We start from the raw sequence: 25,859 nt of genomic DNA on the forward strand, positions 1-25,859 counted from the left end.
AAGCTTCTTTGCGGGTGTTTTTTTTTTTTTTTCTGAACGCTACTGTACATGTAGCTAAAACGTGCTTATTCAGAGGTGGGTACCAGCGGCTGTGCAACAACTTTAATCATAAGGTAAACGCAAAGCAAAAGTTTCCATCTGAAGCTCCTTCGCGAGACTCAACACTTGTAAACACTCGCTCCATCAGGTTCACGGCTATTAGCATCCTTTACACTCATCACAGCTACCAAGCCGACCAATCACAGAGCTTGCACTATGCATCGATGTAACGTGTAGTTAAATTTTTCAGGAGGTGCACATCAGCGTCGGCATCAGTCACGGGAAATGCTAAGCCACCGCACGAAGGCTCTGCCGGAGCATACCCATGCGCTTGATGCAAAAGTATAAATCAGCCTTTAAGTGTGCTTTACAAAGGTGAGTGGGCTTGACAAACCACCTGTAGAAACACTATTCTCTCTATATGCAATACTTTACTTAAAGGTTTGTTAGAAAAAATGGTTTGTTACACCTAGTGTACCTGGTGTACACCTGGTCCACACTACTGCTTGAACCTGGAAAATGCTAAAGACCCTGTTAGATTAGAATTGCTGGTTTTCATTTCGCACGTCATGATTTTGCTGAGTACGATGCAGTCCTGGATTAACATCTTTGTTGATCCTGGAAAATAATTTTTGTAGGAAAATGTAATCCATACCTATTCCCTACCCCTAAACCCAACCATAACTGTAAATTACTCCCAAATTCAGAGCGGAGTAATATTTGGATAACCATCATGTAGAAAAATAAGCCTAAACTTAACATAAACTGTAAACGTGTCCCTTAATTCTGATTGGCTGATTGGAATGTTGTTCCAGGATCAACATAGATGTTAATCCAGCAACATTTCCTACTTTGTGAAATCAGGTTGGCGTTTTGTTTCAGTATGGACAGATTGAAATGCATACTTTTGAAAACGAATGCACAGCTATCAAAGATCGACCTTTAATTGGTCTTCTGTACTATTGCGTATCGTCTCCTGATTCGTCAAGCTTTTTTTCATATGACTATTACACAAACAGTCAGAGACAAGTATGAATGCCATAAAATATGTGCATGCCCAGGGAGAGTAAATAGTCAAGTACCATGTGTTTTACATTGTAAAGAGGAGACGGAGGTCACTTTCTTAGACACTATAAAAACACTAGTCCAGGCAAGCAGCAGTTTCATTATTGAAACAAAAATGCACTTGTGTAAGGGCACCAGTCACTTTTTCCCCATTCTGATGTTAATTTTTAACTTCAGCAGATTGTCTTGGCCACACAAAATGTTTAAATGCATTGTGTTGCTGCATTGAGAAAGTTCTACTGTCACTTTTGAGCAGTTCAATCCAAACACTTAAACTCTTTCTGACCCCAAAATTTAGATTTTTAGCACACAATACCCTATACTGCATTGACATGCAGATACACCTGTGTGTGTGCACCTGTGGAGACTGGAGGGCTGGGGTTGACATGAATGTTACGAAGCGGAGATTCAGGTCACAGCTGCTGTACTGTCTGATTTAAGACCCTTCAGACAGAGCTGTTGAGTTTATGAGTCCCTCTGAAGTGGAGCACGTATGGCTTTAAAGAGCTCTTCTGTGACCATAAAGCTCTCTGAAATTCATATACGCTCCAGTACATGATCTCTGATGCTGGTTTAGACAGAGCTGCAGGTGGAGAACATGACCTTTTGGCTGTGGCTCTGCATGGCCCCATCACACCTCTTCAGCTGAGGTGACGGAGCCTGCAGCCTTTCACAGGACAAATGCTAAAATCTGTGTTTGTTTGTTGTGTGAAGGACAAATATCTGAATGTTGATTCAGTTTAGCTGGAATAATCTTCAATTTCTATTCTATTCTATCATAATTTGTCCTGTCCTGTGCATCATTGTATTTAGTTTTATTTCAGCCCTGTTTATTTAGCGCGCATCTACTTTTATTTAGTTTTCACAATGTATTCATACGCCCAATATTCAGATGTGTAATATTATTATTTGTTCTTATGACAATGGTGGCATGTCTTCTTATGAATACATCCATCTTAACGCAAATACACGCCTATCACTGTTCTCTTGACTTAACGATGTCCATGACAACTATCTGCTCTGGATACATTCCGGATCCAAGATTATGGCAACTTTAGCATAAGAAAAACAGAAAGACTAACACGAGCATATATATGTGTTACCAGGACTGGGGTGGAGGGACAGGAGACCACAGGAGGTAAGATCCAATATGCAGTTTATTCAAAACGTCAGGCAAGCGATGGTCATCAGGTGCAAACAGGTATATAAAGGCAGTCCAGAATCGTAAACGTTTAAACAGGCAAATGGGCTAAACAGGATAACTGGGATACGAGGCTAGGGTCTAAACACAGAGAAACAAGACAGGGAAACGCGTTGTAATGTACACAGGGAAACAAGACTCGGCCAACTGGTAGTGTGAGAGAGTGACTTATGAATGAATGAAATCAGTCTGTGAACAAGGCTCAGCTGGTGCTTGCAATCAGGAAACATGAGTGAGCAGGCGTGCGTGTTTGGGAGCAGTGCATGTATGAATGTGTAGTCCTGGGGAATGCGGAAATGTAGTCCTGAGTTCGTGTGAGAACCAGCGATCCTCTGGGGAGCGATCGCTGGTTGTTACAATATGCTGTTCAAATTAAAGAGTCTTTTAGGAATGTGTTCTTGGCTCTGGTTGATAACCAGTCTAAACTATTATTGAGATCTATTATTGATTATTTTATCTTTATTACCAGTTTTCTTAATTTTATATTCAAGTATGCAAAAGAGACATTATTTTATTAAGTATACACATATGTGCATAAAGCACAAAAATATGGATTAAGTCAGAAACACAGGATCAAGTCCAGTTCATATTCTTTTTTTAATATTATATTTTTTGTTAATACTACTTTACAATACTATATTTTTGGTAATATTACATTTTTTTATTATTATTTCATAATTCATAAAGTACTAACTAGTGCTGCACTTTATTGTAAAAATCTTACAAGGTGATTTCTTTTTTTTTTTTTTTTTGCGATATATATATATATATATATATATATATATATATATATATATATATATATATATATATATATATATATATATATATATATATATATATATATATTGCGATGTGCATGCAATTTTACTTGATGTCTTGAATAAATATTTGGAAAGAATTTGCCTATCATTTTAGATTGAGCATAGGATGATTATGTAGGGGAGTGCATCTGCATAAAATATAAGAAACAATCTAAAAACATAGAGAAATTCAACAGAGAATAAGATTAATTCAATTAAATAAACAGCATTTTATTGTTTTCAGAGTAGTCGAACTAGATTCAGGTGTACAGTACAGTAATTGAATAATCAAATGTAAAATAACACTGCTTAGTCTTCATTTTATAAACAGTTCAATATAATTTATTGTTATTAATTTGTAAATGTTACAAACAGTACAATTTCTTAGGCCTGAATCCTTTTTAAACCCTCCCAAAGTCACAGGCCTCAAAAAACAATTGCGTAATGATAAATTATGATAAAGTCTGAACGTCCAATTCAGTTCATGTTTATTTATATAGCACTTTTCACAATGTAGATTGTGTCAGAACTGCTTAATATAGTTCTAGTAAAGTCCAGATTTCAGAGTTGAAGTTATTTCAGTTCAGTGTGATTTAATTTTCACTGCTGAAATCAAACACTGAAGATCAAATCCACTGAAGCACAGCTCGACCAAGTCCCGATCCAAGCAAGCCAGTGATGACAGTGGCGAGGAACAAACTTCACCAATTGACAAAATGAAGGGGAAAAAAAATCATTTTCAAGCTTCAACATTGTGTATACCCACAATGTGACTATTGTGAATTGCGATATCAATGCTAAAACAATAGAATAAAATGTTGTACAAAATTACAGGCAAATAACATATCAACATATGCCTCAATAAAAACCTTTAAAATACAGATTTGATTTTAAAAACTTGCATAGTAATTGCAATCTATAGAAACGTTAACATGGGATAAAATGTATATTTTAAAGTGTAATTTTGTTTGAAACGCTTGAAATGTGCATAAAGCACATTCTTGCAAACAATATAATGCAGCATTTACTTATAATTAAGAGAGCTTTATAATCCATTTGTCTGGGTGATGCAAGCATAAGTTATAGTTCATTATTTATTATCACATTATGGGCTGTATACATGTACACTACATGATCACTTGGAAAAGTGGCAGAAGGTAGATTTTTCCAATGAATCATCTGTTCAACTGCATCCCAATCATCAAAAATACTGCAGAAGACCTATTGGAACCAGCATGGTTTGGGGTTACATTCAGTATGGGGGCGTGCGAGAGATCTGCAGAGTGGACGGCAACATCAACAGCCTGACGTATCAAGACATTTGTGCTGCCAATTACTTCACAAATCACAGCAGAGGGCAAATTCTTCAGCTGGATAGCGCTCCTTCTCAAAATGCAGCCTCTACATCAAAGTTCCTGAAAGCAAAGAAGCTCAAGATGCTCCAGGATTGGCCAGCCCAGTCACCAGTCATGGATGCAGTCCTCCAAGGTCATGGGAGTCATACACAATGTTAATTCCTTTTCCAGTGCAGCATGATTTTATATTCTACGCTGTACATTATTTCTGTTTAGTGACAAGACTTTTGTCTAAAGTCAGACCTTACTGCCCTTAATAAATAATTAAAAATTAAGGCATGATCATATTTTATTTTAGTCAAATAAATGTAATCTAGAGTCTTTCATATAAGGCACCTCTGATACCAAATGATCAACTAGAAGTCAAGTTATTGTTGTTCCTAAAACTTTGATAGGCGACAAGACTTCTGTCAGGTAGTTTAGTTGATGACACATGACATATCATTAGCTCTATTGCCATGGCTTTTAGTAAAACTAGGGTAGTGACCCTGCTGAAAAATCCAGCTTAAACCAGCCTAAGCTGGTTGGCTGGTTTTAGCTGGTCCACCAGGCTGGTTTTAGAGGGGTTTTGGCCACTTCCAGACTGGTTTCCAGCCATTTCCAGCCTGGTCTTAGCTGGTCAGGCTGGGAGATGACCAGCTAAAACCAGCTCAACCAGCCTAGCCAAGCTGGGAATCCAGCCAAAACCAGCTATATCTAGCTTAAACCAGGCTGGTCAAACTGGTTGTTGCTGGATTTGGCTGGTCATTTTCCAGCCTGACCAGCTAGGACCAGGCTGGAAATGTCTGGAAACCAGCCTGGAAATGGCCAAAACCCCTCTAAAACCAGCCTGGTCGACCAGCTAAAACCAGCCAACCAGCCTAGGCAGGTTTAAGCTGGATTTTCAGCAAGGGAAATATCATAGTGGGAAATTGTCTATGAAATGTGTGTTGTCACGTGAAAGGTGTGTGTATTTGTGTGTGTGTATGCATTAAAATAATGAATCAAACAAGGGAGGGCTGGTGCTTCTGTAATTCAGTCGTTCAGCACTTTGTCACAATGCGCAAACACAATTATACGTAATCACATTCAAATCCCTCTCTTCTCTCCTGTCTCTGGTCTCATTCCATCGCTCTGAGTCTCCAGCTGCTTGTCTCTCCATCACGGGTATATCCACAAATGAACAGGCCGGCGTGTTGTGTTACGATGGCTGATATCATTACACCCGCGCGCCTGTCAGAGAGATAGATGGAGGAGAGAGACGAGGCGCAGGGTCAGAGGAGTGTGACAGGAATATAAAGAACTCACCATCCACCTCGCATGGCCTTCCTGTTTGCTTTTTTTATATCGGCTTCTCTTTATTAAAAGTCAGGATGTGAAGTCAGCTAATATAATGACCCCAAAAAATTGTCAGACGCTTAAAGGGATAGTTCACCCAAAATTAAAGTTGAGTCATTGTTTCCTCACCTTCCTCTTGTTTTAAATCAGTTGAGTTTCTTTTTTTCTGTTGAACACAAAAGGAGTTATTTTGAAAAATGTTGGGAACCTGTAACTTTTGACATCCATAGTAGGGAAAACAAATACTATGGAGGTCAATAGTTACAGCTAGGGCTGCACTATATATTGTTTCAGCATCAATATCGCAATGTGTACACTCTCAGAAATAAAGGAACACAAGCTGTCACTGGAGTGGTACCTTTTCAGAAGGTACTCATTTGGACTTGAAGGGTCCAAATTGGTACCTCAAAGGTATATACTGTATTAGTACCTACAAATTTTAAGAGGAACACTTTTGTACTTTTTAGGTACTAATATGTCCCCTTAAGGTATTAATATGTACCTTGTTGGTACAAATTTGTACGTACCACCCCAGTGACGGCTTGCGTACCTTTATTTGTGAGAGTGTACATTCGCAATAATCACATCGTGTAGATATGCAACGTTGAGTTAAGATTAAATCTGAGCAAGAGTAAAAGTTCAGAACACGAGTTAGTGGAATTATTGGCAATTCTGCCACATTCACAGAAATAACAGCTGATTCTAATGTTATCACTTACAGTATCTGATAAATATGGGCCAGTAGGAGCCTTCTGTGCCTACTAGCAGGCTCAGAAGGCTTATTATTCATCTAAATGGTTAATAAGCTATAGATCACATACAGCTGTGGCCGGAAGTTAACAAGAATTATTTATATTATATATTAAATTTCCCATTAATTGTATTTTATTAATGTCTACCCCAACCCTAAACCCAATTGTCACAGTTATGTAAAAACAGATGTGGATCTTGAGTCTTCTTTATTAGGATAACTGATTAACCATGTGAATGGATGATAACAGCCTTCTGAGCCTACTAGAAGGCCCCTACTGGCCAATATCTATCAGCTGATAACCACTTATAACGCCCATCGAGTGATAACATATGAAACGGGTGGAAATAAACCAGTCACTGGGGTGGTACCTTTTCAAAAGGTACACGTTTTTACTCAGGATAAGAGTCCATATTGGTACTTTAAAGGTATATATTAGTACCTAAAATGTCTAGAAGTACAAATTTATATAATTTAATGGACCCTTAAGGCATTAATAAGGACCCTTTAATTACAAACATGTACTTTTTGAGAAGATGCCAACCCAGTGACAGTTCTCATGCCTTCATTTTTGAAAATGCATGACATTTGTATTGTTTTTTAAATATTTCCCAAGTGATGCTTACAAGAACATTTTCACAGTTTTTCTTCTTGAGAAACTCTTATTTCTTGTACTTTAGTTGGAATAAAAGTTTTATTTATTTTTTTATTTTTTATAATTATGAGGTCAATATTGTTCATCACATTGTTAAATTAGTAATTGTTCATTAGACTAATTAAAAAAAAGCTATTATATATTTGTTATCAAATCTATTATGTTTAAAAATGTGTTAAAAATCTATTCTCCGTTAAACAGCACTTGAAAATTATTGAGCAAATAATTTTGACTTCAACTGTATCTACAATACTGTACATTATCTATGTTATAGGTATTTGTGTATGTAGTTTTTAATAGAGTTAACATCAGTGTTGCATGTTAAACTGTAACAATATACATGAAAAAAAGCAATACATGAGTATTAAAAAGGTCTTACTTTAACATTTTCATCTTAAGGTGAACTTGATATATTTTAATGTAGAAGGAACAATTAAAGCTTTAAATTAAATTAAAACTTTCATTATGGTTGAAATGGTGATGTAGACATAGAGCTGTCATTGCTTTATAATGAAAAACAAACAAAAACACAAGTAATGAATGGTAATAATAGTATAATATTGTAATATTTCTGTCAAAATGTGAATGTGGTGTTCATAGACTCTAAAACTCAATGTCTAGATTGACAGAGCCAAGACAGAGGCACCTGGATCAGTGGTAAAACACTTTTATTGAAACGAAAAAGTGAGAAAAGTGTCCATCGAAGCGTGAAGAGAGAAGATGGATGTCGGTCCTCAGTGTATGGGGATGTGATTGTGATGGGATTTACACTGAAGTCCAGAAACAGTCATTTCAGCACAAAAATGCCTTTCAAAATCAATGATCTGTTTAATATGGATGTCTGAAATGCTTCATCAAGTCCTTTATCATCCTTTATATGTCATTTCTAGAGTTTGATTAATGTGTTTATGATCAGATGCAGGTCTTATTTATTACTCTCTGTTCTGGGTTTCATCATGAAAGCATTAGTAAAGATGTAATCCTATTGGTGTAATGTATAGAGAAGATCTCTAAACACAAACACACAAGATTTAAAGTAGTGGAGATTAATTGTACGGTTAAGACTCATTTTGACCTGGTTTGAGTTCATTGATGTGATTTGTTTCATGCTTCCACTGCAAAAATGATTAATTGACTTAAATAAGTGAGCAAATCTGTTGTTTTTAAAACGATTAGTTGACTTTACTTGAAAAAAGTGAGTAAACTTGTTGACTTAATTTTTAAATAAATTTACTACACTAAAAAAATGCTGGGTTATTTCTGAACTTTAATAATAAACAGGTATAGAGTGCTGGACTTCCCACCTTTATTCACATTTATTTCTGGGACTTCTCAAGCGAGTTTTGCACTGAAGTCTGCATCCAAGCATCGTCGGTATCAAGAATACATCCGGGAACATTCACACGTCATTCTTGCAGCCTTGAGTTTTGGAACTCAACTTTGATGATTTATGATGACTTTACACGAGAACACAAGCACGCAATATCGCTGAAGAACACTGTTACATATTGATTAACTTTTTTTGACAATGCTGGTGTGTACTGTTCCTGTGTGTGTTGTATCCTCCCTTATTTGTTTCTTTCTCTCTCTCTCTCTCTCTCTCTCTCTCTCTCTCCATATGAGCGGAGATCAGGTATAGCTGTGAGAGGGGCAGCGCAAATTATAAAAGCATTCTGTTGGCGCTGTTTGAGTTCTCTTCCTGTTTCCCTTAGCTGTTATGTATGTGAGCAGATCACTGTGATATCTTTCTGTCTGAAACGCTTTTTCAAAGTCATCTTGTGAGATACTCTCTTAAATACGGTAATAGAATGGTGACTTGCATTAGCGGTGGATGATTGTTTCCTTTATCCGCAACCCTTTTCCAAAGTCATCTGGTGAGATACTCTGTTAAAAACGGTAATAGTATTCTGTATTAGCTGTGGCTAAATATTTATTCACTTCTGAATGATATAAGAGAAGGCCCTTTTTCTTTTGTCACGTTTGCTCCTGTTTAATGGATAGTCAAGGAGGGTAGAATTGTTGGTTTATTTACAGAACTTTATTTTGGGTTTAGGTAAGAGATCCGATATTAGGTAGCCCACTTTGTTTTGTTTGTTGTTTTGGCCTTTTGTTCCCCTGTTTTTATATTGTAAATATTTATTTTTAATAAATCTGTTACCCTTTTTCGACAACTTGGCCTGTGTGTGTGTGTGTGGTTGGGGAGCAGGAAAGGGGACTCTCTTTTAATATACAGTCATCCTTATCCCTATGTGCGTAGCGTGGTGCATCCGCTTTGTTACAAACACATATTGAGAAACAGCCTAAATTTGACAATTTAGCTAAAAAAAATAAAAAAAAAGAAAGTACATTTTGACATATCAATTAAATATTACAAGGGCAAGTATATACAAATATTACAAATATATATATATATATTTTTTTCTAAATGACATGCCGATGAACTGTTCACCACAAAACTAGCAATGTTAGCTAACCAGATCATATGGTTAGTTTTGATTTCAGTTGTACTTTAAAAATGCTATATAAATAAAGAAATCTTTATTAATAGAAAGCATACTGGTGAAGGTCTCTTAATGTATTGTTCTTTATTTGTTTGTGTGTTTGTAGAGTATTTCTTGGAGCTGTTGAACCGCTCTGAAGCTTCTCTCCAATCCTCCTTCCAGTCTGGGTTTGGATCTCTCTTCTCCCAGATGTCGAAGGTGTTTCAGGATCTGTTCTCAGATCTTCGCCGCTATTTCCGAGGCTCCAACGTCAACCTGGAGGAGGCGCTGAATGAATTCTGGGCTCGTCTGCTGGACAGACTCTTCAAAGCTTTAAACCCGCAGTACAGTATTGGAGAGGAGTATCTGGAGTGTGTAGCCAAACAATCCGAAAAGCTCAAACCATTTGGTGAAACGCCCAGAGAGCTCAAGACCAAAATCACACGCACCGTTATTGCAGCCCGGACGTTTGTGCAGGGTCTAGTGATCAGCGGAGAGGCGGTGCGGAAAGTTTCACAGGTAAGACACTTTACAGATATCCCCCAATAAAAGACCTCAATGTACATGCCTACATTTGTTCAGTCACTTGAATTTTCTTTCCTCTTTCAAATATTTCCCAAATTATGTTTAACAGAGCAAAGATTTTTTCACAGTATTTCCTATAGTATTTTTTTCTTCTGGAGAAAGTTTTATTTGTTTTATTTCAGCTAGAATAAAATATTTTTTATATAAAAAAATAATAATAAAATCATTTTAAGGTCAAAATTATTAGCCCACTTAAGCAATTTTTTTATTGTCTATTAAACAAACCATCGTTATACAATATTTGCCTAATTAACATTTTTTGCCTAAATAACCTAGTAAATCCTTTAAATTGCACTTTAAACTGAATACTAGTGTCTTGAAAAAATATTATGTAATGTCATCATGGCAGAGATAAAAGAGTTTAGCTGTTAGAAATGAGTCATGAAAACTATTATGTTTATGAATGTGTTAAAAAAATCTTCTCTTTGTAAAACAGAAATTAGGGAAAAAATATACAGGGGGGCTAATAATTCAGGAGGGCTAATAATTCTGACTTCAAATGGATATTGCCCATGATATCCTACTGATCTTCAGGTCATATACTACTACTGAAGAGCATCCTTTAATTACTGAGGCAGCTTTGATCAAATAAAACAATAACAATTAAAAAAAATTATAATTAAACAACATTTTTTTATGGCCAATTAACGTCATTTCTGTTGAGCATGTGAACACAATGGCCAATTAGAGGTGTTCACCAATAACCGTTTTCACACAACGCTCTAAACAGTTCTCAAATGTTAGCGGGAAATGGACACTTGAAAATCTCAGAACCGATCGTTACCGAAAATCACACTTTTGACAACACTTCTAGGCTACATGCGATGGTGGTTTTGGTTTTGTTCAACAAATCATTTGGGATCTATCACATGTTCTGCATAATGAGTATAAGTTGTTACCTTCGGGGTAAGGTTTAGAGTACCTTGCTGTAGATTAAACAGAAATAAAAGCTCTTTATCCTCTGAGCATCAAGCTTTTTATTAAATAGTGGGGCTTAGACTGAGTATTTCTTTTTTGTTTATTTATGTGTAAATGTGGAGGTGTGCACCTTTTTGGGGGTAGGGGTATAGGTTTTTTTGTTTATATACTCGTATGTTTTTTTTGTATGTTTGTATTGTTGACTGCAGCTGCAGAGGGCAAGAGGGCAGGAGCCCAAGACAAATTACCCTAACTGAAACAATTAAGTTTTACCTTACCTTACCTTACCTTTCCTTTCCAAGCTTGTCAGTCAAATGCATATTCACCAGGTCACAAAATTCTTGTGAAATGACCAAGTCTTTGAGTCTTTAGTCACGTGACCTGAGTGTTTCAAAATGCTTCCGAGCAGTGTTTCGAAACATTTGCAGTTCAGGATCTCGACAGCGTGTGAAGAAGGAGTCAGCTAGGTTGTGATAACTCTCTTAAAACCCTTTTCTTATTCTTTCTGAATGAAGGGCTCAAAATTAGGGATTCACCGAACTTATCTTTGACCACACCAAAAACAAATAAATTATTTTTTGTTTAATCCAACAAAACTTTTCTTTAAAAAAATTGACTTTCAAAAAAGAATTATTGTCATGCATCTAAAATATGCACAGTAATCTGTTCTGGCTAAAGGTCCCAGATCACCAGTTAACTATATAAAAATGGGAAGTTTATCTCATATTAAAGCAATGTCATTGTAAAAAAAAAAAAAAAAAAAAAAAACATACATAAGATCATTAAACCAAATTAACAAAAATAACTGAGCAAACAAACGAAAGCAGGTAAAAAAAAAAAAAAAAAACACCGTGTATAATAATGAAAGGATAATCACGCACACATGGTTTATGTTAGCCTAGTTAATAATCTGTTTAAATAATAATTAAATCGAAAGCAGTGACCGCTTAGAAAAGGATATATATATATATATATATATATATATATATATATATATATATATATATATATATATATATATATATATATATATATATATATATATATATATAWAAATCTTGAGCTCTTAAAAGCAGCAGGATTGTGAGTGCATGATCATAGCATTTTGTCCAGTCTGTTTGGAAGAGAACCGATCACACCAGTTGCGTTTCCTCGAGACACGTTTCCTTTGCGTAAGTAAACGGGAGCTTGCATGATTTTGCACACGATTGTGCATTTTTGTAAAAATATTGGGCCATGCTTATAGTGGAACCCTGCTTTAAGAAAATTACAATTTAAAAATTATTTTCAACCAGCCAAAGTGGCTAGTGGGGTGTCAATCTAACACGCCACAGTTGAAATCTACCCGCATTTGGTAGGTTGGCAGGCTTAATGTTAAGCTCTGATTACTACATCCAATCAGCTTGCAGTAGAAAAAATAAGCCACGCCCACCGGTTTCATATTTAATATTCTGTTTCACTTGAAACTACATCTCAATAATAAAAACAGTAGCTGCTTGCAGTTTATGCGAACTTTAAATGATTAAACATTTCATTTCTCACTCTTATTTCATTCCCATATTCAGTTACTTGTTTTTTTTTTTAACCCTGAGACAAAAGTTTAGACATTTAAGAAGCACCACCATGTCAGCTGCAATAAAATAAGCTTATAGTGACTGTCAAACTTCAAAAAACCAATAAAAGCACCATAAAAGTGATCCATATAACTCGCGCACTGTTCCTAGTCTCCCATAGCCAGATGACAGATTTATATGATGAACAGACTATAATATACAGTTTATGGTGGCAAACAAGTATTATAGACCGCTTTTATGATACATTCATGATCAGTTTTTGGGCCTCAGGCTGCAGTACTTTTAAAATGGATAGTTCATCCTAAAAAATGGCATAGTGGATCAATGGTTAGCAAGGTCGCCTCACAGCAAAAATGGTCGCTGGTTCGAGTCCTGGCTGGGCTAGTTGGCATTTCTATGTGGAGATGACATGTTCTCCCTGTGTTTGCGTGGGTTCCTCTGGGTGCTCCGGTTTCCCCCCCAGTCCGAAGACATGCACTATAGGTGAATTATATAAACTAAGTTGGCGATTGTGTGAGTGTGAGAGTGTGTTTCCCAGAATTGGGTTGCAGCTAAAAGGGCAATCCGCTGCGTAAAACATATGCCGGAATATTTGGCGGTTCATTCCGCTGGGGTAAATCCTGATAAAAAATGATTAAGACAAAAAAAAAAAAAAAAAAAGGAATGATTAAACTATTATTAAGCCTTCACTTTATACAACATTTCAGCTTTCACAGACAACTAAGAACTGTCTTGAAACTTTTTAGCACCTGGTTATAGATTTCAGTAATATTCCCGTCTCAGTATTCATTGCATTCATAACATATACCTGTGGCGATGTACAAACCCTCCTACAAGTACTGTTCAGACACACAAACGCAGGTGCATGTTGAAGCTAAAACGCGTGGGATCAGTGCATTGGGAAAGCAAGACAAAATGAATTAGCCTCGGGCTGTGGCAATCAATGTATATATAAACACACCTACACACTCAACTAGAGCATGGCGTCGATCCAATTAACGCTGACATTAGACGAGAGACGCTGTCAGTGTTAAACCTTTATACGTTTATCATAACTGTGTGTGGAGTTTCTTGAAAGGACCATTCGTACTTGACTGAAATCCTCGGGGACAAAGTGCTGTTTCCTCACGCTGCGAAATTGTCTGTATTTTTTGACATCTGAATGTTGATGATGTAAATGAAACCATAAAGGAGGAACAGACAGTGAGAGGGCCCTGGTGTGTGGCCAATAGACTGTAAGTGTAGTGATGGATCAGGCCAGCCTGTTCATTGATTAAATCATTCATTGATTTAATGGGGGTTATTTAATGCTGTTGATGAGCTGCTGTGAAATAATGAGCAGCTACTCGTTCAGTATTTTGAAGCTGCTGATGAATAAAAGTCCTTGATCTGGATAATAATCAAATCGCATTTAAGCAGATGTATTGGTTTATTTTAAATAAACATAAAATGCATATTTTAACAACAACAACAACAATATTAATAATAATAATAATAATAATAGTAATAATAATAATAATAATAATAATAATAATAATAATTATTATTATTATTATTATTTTTATATTATTAATATTGTTGTTGAAACTTGAATTATATATATATATATATCAGTTCTTCACCACACCGCCATGCCCACACCAACACGGAGAGAACATACAAACTCCAGACAAAAATGCCAACTGACCCAGTCGGGGCTCAAACCAGCGACCTTTTTAGCTGTGAGATGGTTGTGCTACCCTCTCCGTCACTGTGACGCCCCTTTATTATTTATATTATTATATTATTATTATTTAATACACACTGATTGTCATATATTTTTAACTAAGTGGAAAAAAACCATGGGTATAGTGTAGCTTTTTCTTATACTAGTTCCCAAAACATCAATATATGTGATAACAATGAAAATATAAGATTTGCACCATGTTGCATTCTGGGTAAAGCATTCTCATTCTCTTGACTCTTTTATTAGAAAGGAACACTTCACCCAGAAGCCAACAATCTGCAGTTACATACTCACTAAAGTAAACATAAGCTTTCTTAACCTGAATGTTTACATTAACGAACTACTGACAGTGTGGCTTTCCAAAATAAAAAGCCTCATGTTGTGCTATCGCTGATAATGGATTGATGGTTCAATAAGAATTTTGACTTCATTCATTGTGTAGTGGTGTTGTTGTCCACTTTGGTTCATATCTGTTGTTTACTTCTCATTCTTCTCCTCTTCCCAATTCTCTCGTCTCCTGCAATCTAAATGAGCAGTGAGAGGAACCAAACTCAGTGTCTGACCTCTTCAAACTAAGTCAAGGTTGACAACACTGAAAAACTGCCAGTACTGCATATTGAAAAGGCCAATGTGTGTGTGTGTGTGTGTGTGTGACGAGTGCGTGTGTACGTACTGAGGTGAGTGAAATGATTGATTTGCTTGATATCGTCTGTTTTGTATAATAAAGAGTAGGGCTGCACACAGCATATCAAGAAAATATAATTATCGTGATAATAGTACATGTGATATCTGTATCACGGAGGTCTGCGATAAATGTAATTTCTACCTATATACCTATTAATAATCAGAATATCTGTGAAGGTTTTCAGTCATTCATATTGTTAAATTCTAGGCTAAATGAAGTGTCAAGCCTGAATTCAATGTAATTAGATCAGGATAATATCTCTTATCTATTTTATTTGTATTATAATAATATGATATATATTAAAATTATATACATATTTATTATACACATATATTAAAAAAAACTAAAACTAACTTTTGTTAGATATTTAAATTCATATATATTTTGCATCTTATACATAAGTTTTATATCTAAATATAAATAACGCCTCACACTCACTGACCACTTTATTAGGTACACCTGTCCAACTGCTTGTTAACCCAAATGTCTAATCAGCATGGCAGCAACTCAATGCATATTGGCATGTAGACATGGTCATAATGGGGAAGGTAAGTCATTTAAGTGACTTGGTTGTTGGTGCCAGATGGGCTGGTCTTAGTATTTCAGAAACTGCTGATCTACTGGGATTTTCACGCACAAGCATTTTTAGGGTTTACAAAGAATGCTGAGAAAAAGAGAAATTCAGATGGTCAGAATTTGGCATCAACAAATAGAAAGCAAGGATCTACCCTGCCTTGTATTAACGGTTCAGGCTGCTGATGGTGGTGTAATGGTGTGGGGGATATTTTCTTGACATGCTTTAGGCCCATTAATACAAATTAAGCATTGTGTCAATGCCACAGTATACCCGAGTATTGCAGCTGACCATGTCCATCCCCGTTATGACTACAGTGTCATGAGCGTGAATCATCTCAGACTGATTTCTTAAACATGACAATGAGGTCACTGTACTCAACTGGCCTCCGCAGTCACCAGATCTCAATCAAATAGAGCAAATTTGGGATGTGGTGGAACAGGAGATTCACATCATGGACATGCAGCCAAAAATCAGCAGCAACTGTGTGACTCTGACAATATGAAGCAAAAAAAAAAAAAAAAGAGAAATGTTTCCAGTAGCTTGTTGAATCTATGCCACTAAGAATTAAGGCAGTTCAAATGCCAAAAATAAATATATGTTATATACATAATAAATATGCAGAGTATTAAAAAGTAATAATTATTAAAATAGCATTTCTCTGGAAATGTTATATTGTAAGGAATGTCATTAATCGAAACATTCACTAAACATGAACAACACTAAATATTGCTTATTTCACACTACCATGCAGCCCTAACCAAGACTTTTCTTTTAACCGCAATTATAGGCTGCATTTCCAGTTTTTGAAACTCCCAATCGAAAGAACTCAAACAAATCATTTTAAAAATAGGGCTGTGATTATTTAACCTGACATTGATATCATAAGCATATCTGTGGCCAAAAAATGTTTTAATGTGTTTTGCGTATTTTCACTTTGTATTATTTGCAGTACAGTAATATTCAACACATTCATAATATTGCTGAAAGACTCAAGTGTCTGTTTTGGTGTCATTCATCATCATTGAAAGTAATTTGTAGTTAATTCTAATAAGTTTTCTTTAAATAATGTTTGGTCAAACTGTCAGGAGAAAAATTGCTCATTGCACCCAGCTTATTAAGACACTGCACTGATTGTTTACAGTTTAACAGAAGTTACTCCAATAATTCATGTACTATGCATCATAGGAAAAGGTTCGGGAGGAAAGAAATAAATCCAAAACCTGGTGAACTGCCTAACAAAGCTGCATGTGCATTTAAACAGAATCCTTTTTTTTTTTTTCAATCTACTGCACTGTATTTTCATTACTTTTCTACATAAGCATGCTCTATATGGACTTGTTTGACCTTTATGTCTGAGTCTCCTGCATAACATAGCAATCAACAAAGCAGCATTTAAGTTAAAAGTAGTTCAACTTATAAAAAAAGACCTTGTGTTTTTTTTTTCCTATGTCCATGCGCCTTGACTTTATAACTGAAAAAAAAAAAAAAAAAAAATGTGTGATCCAGCCCTTATATATGTGTATGCTAAAATGCAGAAGCACTGTAAAAAACCTCAACATTGCAAATAAATCGCTTACAAATGTTATTAAAGTGTGAGCAGGGAGACTAAATAATGCATGGTGCTAGCTGTAACAAATGCACTATTCACATTTGGAGTTCAGCCAATCAGTTCAACAACGAGATTAATATTCATAAGCCCAGCAGTCTGTAACTTTCTTTAAACAGAAACATGATATGACCACCAATATCAGCTGGGCTCATTTCAAATACATGCCTCAATTGTACATTTTTGCAGAATGTAGGTTTCGATGCACATTTCTGATGACAAATCCACTAGAGGGCGCTGTGTACATTTTGGCGAATTTGAAATAAATTAAATACGTTTTGTTGAAACACGTCCATCTACAAGGACTTCCTTTATATAATAAAATATATAGATCCATTCACACCAAGCACAATAACGTTAATTATAAGTTTATTTATAAACTAATTTCGAGAGGATCACATGCTTATGATTCCTTGCAGCCGGCCCTGTATTATTCAATTTATTTTTCACCAATCAGATGATTCCTAACTATGAATACACTAAGTTCCATATGACAGCCATCTTCGTTTTGATGGGTGGCACGGTGGCCCAGTGGTTAGCACTGTTGCCTCACAGCAAGAATCTCACTGATTTTAGTCCTTACTAAAACAGCCGACATTTCTGTGCTGACATTTTCGTGCTCACGTGGGTTTCCCCGGTTTCCCCCCACCGTCCAAAAACATGCAAATTAAGTTAGTTAACTAATCCAAATCGGCACCATAGACATGCTCCTAGTAAGCAGTTATCACTTAAGAGCAATCCCTATCTGTTCATTAGATGCTACAGCAGGGGAGTTCTCGAGACCTACCTGAGCTCAAAATCCCCTCTTGCCTTGCAAACAGGAGGGAGCCCTGGGCTCGAGGATCTTATGAGCTCAGGGCTCCCTCCCTGAACAGCATGCCAAACAAGGTTTATAATCCTGTTCTATATTGTAATGAACTTCACGGCCCTTTGGCCGCCGGGAAGAAGGAGGCGGAGAACCGATGGAGTTTTTAAATGATTTACTAATAACAGTGACGGCAGCTCCTCATGAAGGCTGCCGTCTAAACCAAAACAAACGGACGGCAGCACCTCACGGAGACTGCCGTCAAACTGAAAGCAAAAGTTAAATGCCCGGGCCCGGTCCTCTCTCGGCTTCCTCTGCCATCGTTCATCCTTTTATTGTCCAGAGCTCCTTCCATGGGATCCGAGGCAGGTGCGCACCGCAGGTGTATTCACTTACGTGGTGGCCTCACTCCGCTCCCAAGGCTCTCGGCCACGCCCCCTCGCCACATATATATTTTATATAATTTCAGTTAAACGACAAGTAAGCATTCAAACAATTCATTTGGTTAGGGTAAGCTGTTATAATAAGCATTTTACAGTATAAAATATAGTAAATCAAGCCTGTGGAGAGTCTTCATTAACCAACAAAACCAACATATGTGTGTGCGTGTGTGTGCCAAACTGAATAGAGCGTTCAACATTTGCTTTGTTCTCATCTCCCAAGGCTTTGGTGGTTTAACACACCGTCTTATCTCTCGCTGTTGCTTTCTGTCCGTCTCATCTAACTCAATCTGGAAGCGATTGTTATGCAATGAAACTGACATCCTTTATTTATTTATTTATTTGTTCACAGAACGTCGATCCCTAGTAGTGTTTCTATTATATATCACTTCACCCTCTCTCTTTTCAATAAACAGTCCTTCACTCAATTCATAATTTGATCATTCACTATGTCCAACCTAAATTCCCTTAATGGATTGTTCGGCGTTCAGTGCACGCTAAGCTCTATCCACAGCATTAGTGGCATAATGTTGATTACCACAGAAATAAATGTAGACTGAACAGCTTTCCGTGTTTTAAGCAGTAATCATGGTTAAAGCAACACACTCTCAATGGAAGTAAACCAGGCCAATGTTCCAAAGGAAGAACAGCAAAGCACATGAATTATTCAGTAAATAAATCCCTTATTAATTGAACTGCAAACTACTATTATTGAGTGGATGATTGTGTGGATACTGACAGCTACAATGTTTTAACAGCTCAGATTTCCCAGATTTAAAAAGGCATGATAAATAATCTGATGGGTATTTTAAGCTGAAACTTTACAGACACTTTCTGCAGACACAAAAAGATTTATGTTAAATCTTGAAAAAGGGTTAAAGTAGGTCCCCGTTAAGAAACTAATCATTTACTAATCATAAACAAGGGAAAAATAAAGAGATATTCAATCAAAAAAAAAAAAAAAAAAGCCAAGAAAATTCAAAACTTCATATCATATAAAGTCATAAAATGCAAGTAAATGCTAGTAAAAAGACATGCTAGCGAAATAAAATCAATACCTGAGGTGTTTAAAAGTGAAACAATGTCTATGCAAGAAACTCAACATTATTTACATCATTATTCCCTTAAATTAATGATTTAATGTTTTTTCATTGCTCCAGCTCCATTGCTTTCTGCGAAGCCACCAAATGCATAACTCATGTCATGTTAAGGGTCATTCAAGTTGACAATACAAAAATGGAATAGTTTTTAGTGGAAAGAGGGCAAAAACAAAGAGTATTAGGAGAGCATTAGCCCGGAATAAAGGAAGGAAATGAAAGAATAAAAGAGAGATGAAGCCCAGCTGGCCTTCCCTTCGTTCCTCTCTAGTCGTTTCTGTGTTTTATTCATTTTTATTAAGGACGACGTGTGCTCACGACGAGACTTCAGAAGTAGGCCAGTTGCCGCACATCTTTCTCCACATGCTGGGAGGAGCACGGCCATATTTCTTTCTAATTACTAAAGAGAAGATTGTCTGTAAAGAGAGCGCGTCTCTGTGACCTGACCACATGTGCGCATTTCTTATCAGACGTGCCATTTAAGGACAAGCGGAGCCTTATAAAACACACGAGAGACAGGAAGACATTAGAGAGAACTTTAATCCTGCAGTTTGGTAATGAAGGAATAAATCAAACAGAAGTAGAAACGAGGCATGGGTGATATGGACTTAAAAATAAAATCACAATACATTTCTATTGTATTTGTTGTGATAATGATATTGTTGATGAGAATTTATGAGTATCCACTAAGAGACAAAAAAAGTCCTGTATCTTTTAAAGAAATTAATTTTTTTTTTTTTTTATATTTAGCAAAATGAACCATGTCTCTGGATGCCTAATATCCTGGAGAGCTCAACCATATTTAAACACACTATTTCATCATATAAGTTTAAGACCTTGAGCATACATTGTACTGCTATTTCTGTTTCATTCATATTGAAAAATAGTTATAGATAGGTAGTGCTGTTGCCTCACAGCAAGAAGCTCGCTGGTTTGATCCTCGCCTCACTTGGCTATCTGTGTGGAGTTTGCATGTTCTCCTAGTGTTCGCGTGGGATAAGTTGGCGGTTCATTCTGCTGTGGCGACCCCAGATTAATAAAGGGACTGAATGAGTTATAGATAGTTATTGATAAATTAGTAGTAAAAAGATATATGCAGTTATTGATAAAAGGTGTTATCATTATTGTCATGATAAGTCCATTTTTTTTTTCATGGGGAGAATTTTTACAGGTATATCAACACAATCTCATGCCAAATCGTAAAATTTTTGATTCATATAAATACATAGGATCTTATTTTTACATGTGAGTACAATATGCTCATCCCCAATGACGTTTAGGTGCCACACCTCCTTTTTAAAATTTTATATTTTTGTACGACTGAAGTACGAATTCTTAATAAATTGAGGAAACCTAAAATACTTACGTTTCCTCGAGAGATTAAGCTGAGTATATTGCAAAAGATAATATATTGGCCATCCCTTGTGTAAACTGTTTACAAATAACTAACACTAATACAGATCTAACGAATTTCTAGCTTCTTTCCTTTCATTATTAATTAATAACCTACACCTGTGATTAGCAATAAAATTAGGACTGAATTTAGCTGGACTGATTCAGATACAGATTCTTAAGCAATACATACATTTCTGAAAACAGAATAATGGTAAATAAAAGCAACAGATTACAGCTTTTGTTGAATTGTGTAAACCCAGATTTTTTTTAACTTAACAGTTTTTTAATTTTTTTAACACCATTTTAAGGACAATTTTATTAGCCTCTTTAAACTATATATTTTTTCAGTAGTCTACAGAACAAACCATTGTTATACAATCAAAAAAACAGCTAAGTTATCCTAATTTACCTAGTTAATTAGGATAACTTAAATGTCACTTTAAGCTGTATAGAAGTGGCAAAGATAAAATTAATCAGTTAGAAATGAGTTATTAAAACTATTATGTTTAGAAATGTGTTGTAAAAATGTTCTCTCCGTTAAACAGAGGTGGGGGGGGAGGCGGGAGCTAATATTTCAGAGAGGCCCTTTATTCTGACTTTAACTGTGTATTGAAAAATAAAATATATAGCAGCTTGTTTAAATTACTTGTGTTAAATGAGATTAAACAACACCATTTTTTTGGGACAGCTTGTTGTTTCATGTTCAATCCACTTAAATTTGTTAAGTTAGCTTAATCGATTTCTGTAGAGACAACCTTAATGAATTGTGTGGAACGTAACTTTTTTTACAGTGTGAAGTCACGAAATAAGACATAAACTAAATCAAATGTGGAACATAAAAATGAGAATCGACATTTAAAATGTTTGTTTGGTTGTAAAACCACAGTACGTAGCCTATACCGTTTGTCTGGCATCTTTATACAGTGATGGTATCAGATGGCAACATTTTCAAATTTTAACATATACAATGGTATTAAAATGAGACTTTTTTTTTTTTTTGCAAGGTTACATTACTCTGCAGATGTAAACAGGACGTGGTGTGATTGTATTGAAATGCTATAGTTTTTTCAAATTTACCACACTAAAATTCATGTATACTATCACAAACGTTCACTTTCAGCTTAATACAAAAATTCTGGGGGAATCAACAACTAGCCAAAAAATGTGATTTTGACCGCATGAGATTTGTATGTGACGTTTATGTAATTTGGACTTTTAATAACAAAAACAACATGAGTTGTCACAGGAGCTTCAACACTGCAAAAAAGGTGCTTTTTACTTGGATTTTTTTTTGTCCTGGTTTTAGTCTAAATATCTAAACAATCTTAAATCAAAAAGTTATTTATAGACAAGCAAAATGTAAAGTCTCGTTTTAAGAAATAATATGCAAAAATGAAGTGAGTTTTTCATTAAAACAAGCAAAATAATCTTATGGCAGAAGGAAAAACAAGATTATTTTGCTTACCCTACTGGCAGATTATTTTGCTTGTTTTAAGGAAAAACACACTTAATTTTGACATATTTCTTAAAACGAGACATTGGTATCTAGAAATATCTAGAAAATGCTTCATGATTTAACATTCTTTAAATTTTTGGGCTAGAAACAAGACAACTCCAAGTAAGACAAGCATTTTTTTGCAGTGAAACACAAGTGAGTTAGAACACATGCAAACAAATAAAACATGCTATTATGTTTAACCTTTTATGTAAAAACAAATATTTTTCATGCCTATCACGTGTTTCATGTGTGTTTCACCTGTGATTTTTAATGTGATACTTTTTTTTCCCTGAGTGATCAATGTTAACATGAGAAATGCTAATAGATGTAGCGATTAGCTTATTTTAGATGCTGTATTTGAATGTCTTGTATAAACAAGAATCCACAAAATTCATACCAAGGGTTTATAACATTCAGTGGTGATGTAAAATGAGATTCGATTATACTGTAATTGTAGTACTAATGTTGAATTTTGAATAAAAGTGTATTGTTAATGCAGTATCTTCTAATAATGCTAATTTTCAAAAACCTGCCTGTGAGATAGTAAAAAAAAGGTTTTGTTGTCTAGAAAGTCTTTCAAAATTATTTCCAAATATTGTTTTTCAGTCTTAAGTTAGATTTCTGCAATGTAATTTGTAGTGAAATAAAACAATATTACCCAACATTGCTTGTGAACGCTATTAATGTTAATGTGAATTTCTATAGCTGTTGAAAATGGCCATCAAACAGTAATATGTTGCTAATGTTGCGTCTGCTCAAGTGATTATACAGCTGGGGTTGAATAAATAGCGCACAATTCCTCTTGAGTACCGAGTTTTTGTGGGCTAGGACTGATAGAACTGCCTAGAAGAGTCAAACACAGAAGAGCTCACAGGATCAGACCGTCTGCTTTGAGCACAGATCTATCACAGATGGGAATGTGGAAATAAGGCCTCATGACACAATTGTTTGGGCTTTAAGGGTCCATTGAATGCAGAAAGTAATGAGAGAGTGGCTGAGATGATGTCATTTATGATGTGCGTGTTAGCATTGCTAATTTTACAACAAAATAAACAAGAAAACATCACTAAAAAGGGGCCGTTTTAATAAATAAACAGGATTAAATAAGGTATTTCTTTTTTCAAGACAACACTTTACCTTTCAACAGTTTGGGGTCAGTATTTTTAAGCAAGGGCTAATTAATTGTATTATTATTTAATGAATTAACATTATTCATATACTATTTATTTATTTTTATACCCCTTTTATACCCTTCACCTTTGTGTATTACTCCGGCCACATACAGCAACAAGCAAAGGACACTACAGTTTGACAAAAATTCCTGCTGTTGGGCAACATAATGTACTTTTGAGGCTTTTTAGTCGAGAATGTAGTTGTTTAGATTGCAACTATGCTGTTTTGTTTATATAGATAGTGCCTATTTTAAAATATTTATAATTTCTGAGAGACAGCGCGTCGGTGGCCATAGGCTTGCCATACTGAGCAGACTAAAAACGGTTGATGTTGTCTATCCATAAGATAGCGACAAGACCGCATAGCAAACCCTCAGAGGATTATAACAGCCTTAATTCTAACTAAAGCTGATCAAATCATTATTATATTGGTACTGTAAGTGATATACTAAGTTTATCTCTCTCTTTTGTATGTTGCAGTTCTATATTTATACCAGGGGTGGGCAAACTCTGCCCTGGAGGGCCGGTGTCTTGCATAGTTTAGCTCCAACACTAGTCAAAAACACCTGGACATGCTAATCCTTTGCTGTTTCCCAATTCCAAGAACGCAGAGAACGGACTTGCGTTCTTGTGGAGAACGGTCTTGCCAGGTGTCCTCGGAAGAACAAACTCAGGAGACTGCGAGGGCAGAGAATGCGTCCTTTGAGAAATGAGATGCTGCGTTCTTCCTGCTGGTCACATGACCTTCACATGTTTTAAATGGTAAATAATTTAAACATTACAGCATTCATAGAACGATTGATTGTTTTTCCCCTTTTCAAAATATATAATTTGCATAAAAACATTATAAATATGCTCTGCACAATATAAATAAAACTGATTTTAATACGATTTACAGCAAACAAACACCCTTAATGTTTTTATTCCTTTATTAAGATGTTCATGGTAATGTTTATATTTACCGTTTCAATTAGGGAAACTCCTGAAGTAAATACGTTATATCTCTGAACTTTAATAATAAATCCAAATAAAATGCTGCGCTTCCTACCTCCAGTCGCAATGACTTCTGGGACTTCCAGAGCGAGTTCGGTGCTCAAGTCTGCATCGGTGCGTCCTCGATATCAAGATCACATCTGGGAAGTTTCACGTATCCTCCGTACTTGCAATCTTAAGTATTGAAACTGAACTTTGGCAGCTGATGATGACGTTGCACGAGCACACGAGGATGCAAGACCGCTGAAGAACGCATATTGAGAAACAGCCAGTGTCTTCAAGATCACCAGAAATCTATAAGTTGGTGTGTTTGATTAGAGTTGGATCTAAACTGTACAGGACACCGGCCCTGCAGGACTGAGTTTGCCCAAACCTGATTTATATCATATAATTGTAGTTTATTGAGTGTGAGATGGGACTCGGATATCAGGAATGTTTTCTGTGTGGAGTTTGCATGTTCTCCCTGCGTTTGCATGGGTTTCATCCTGGTGCTCCGGTTTCCCCCACAGTCCAAAGACATTCGGTACAGGTGAATTGGGTAAGCTAAATTGTCCGTAGTGTATGAGTGTGTGTGTGTGTGTGTGTGTGTGTGTGTGTGGATGTTTCCCAGAGATGGGTTGTGACTGGAAGGGCATCCGCTGCGTAAAAACTTGCTGGATAAGTTGGCAGTTCATTCTGCTGTGGCGACCCTGTAGTAATAAAGGGACTAAGCCGTCAAGAAAATAAAGAAAATTAAATATTAGGAATGCGTGTTGTGTTGGCAGAAAGAAAGAATTTAAATTACATATGCATCTATTTGACTCATGGTTTAAATAAATACACACCCACAAAATATACTGATATTCAATGTGATCTCAGATTTTTGGATATGTTCCATGTATTTGCTCCAAATCATTATTGTCTTACAAATATTAATGAACTGATTTGTCTATCTGTTCTTGTTCTTCATGTTGGCTTTGCTAATTTCCCCAAAAGCTGAATATAATTCTGGATTGTTCACAAAGTCTAATGGGAGCAGAAAACTCTGGTGATATTTTTAACCGTTGTCTGAGGTCTCGAGATAGAACGTTATCTCTAAAACTGTCCCGCAATGTTGTGAAATAGTTCAGTGGCACACTAACC

General features: G+C 35.8%; 1 protein-coding gene across 1 annotated transcript in view; it reads left to right on the forward strand.

Annotated features, from left to right (window-relative positions):
- Positions 1-25,859, forward strand: part of gpc1b (glypican 1b) — a gene marked incomplete in the record, with an annotated part of 161,602 nt that overhangs the window by 100,989 nt on the left and 34,754 nt on the right. Inside the window, 1 exon segment of the mRNA NM_201020.2 lies at positions 9,794-10,185. Coding sequence (NP_957314.2) covers positions 9,794-10,185 — 392 coding nt within the window.

This window comes from Danio rerio, chromosome 2 (assembly GCF_049306965.1).
Source record: "Danio rerio strain Tuebingen ecotype United States chromosome 2, GRCz12tu, whole genome shotgun sequence".
In the NCBI taxonomy this organism is placed as follows: Eukaryota; Metazoa; Chordata; class Actinopteri; order Cypriniformes; family Danionidae; genus Danio; species Danio rerio.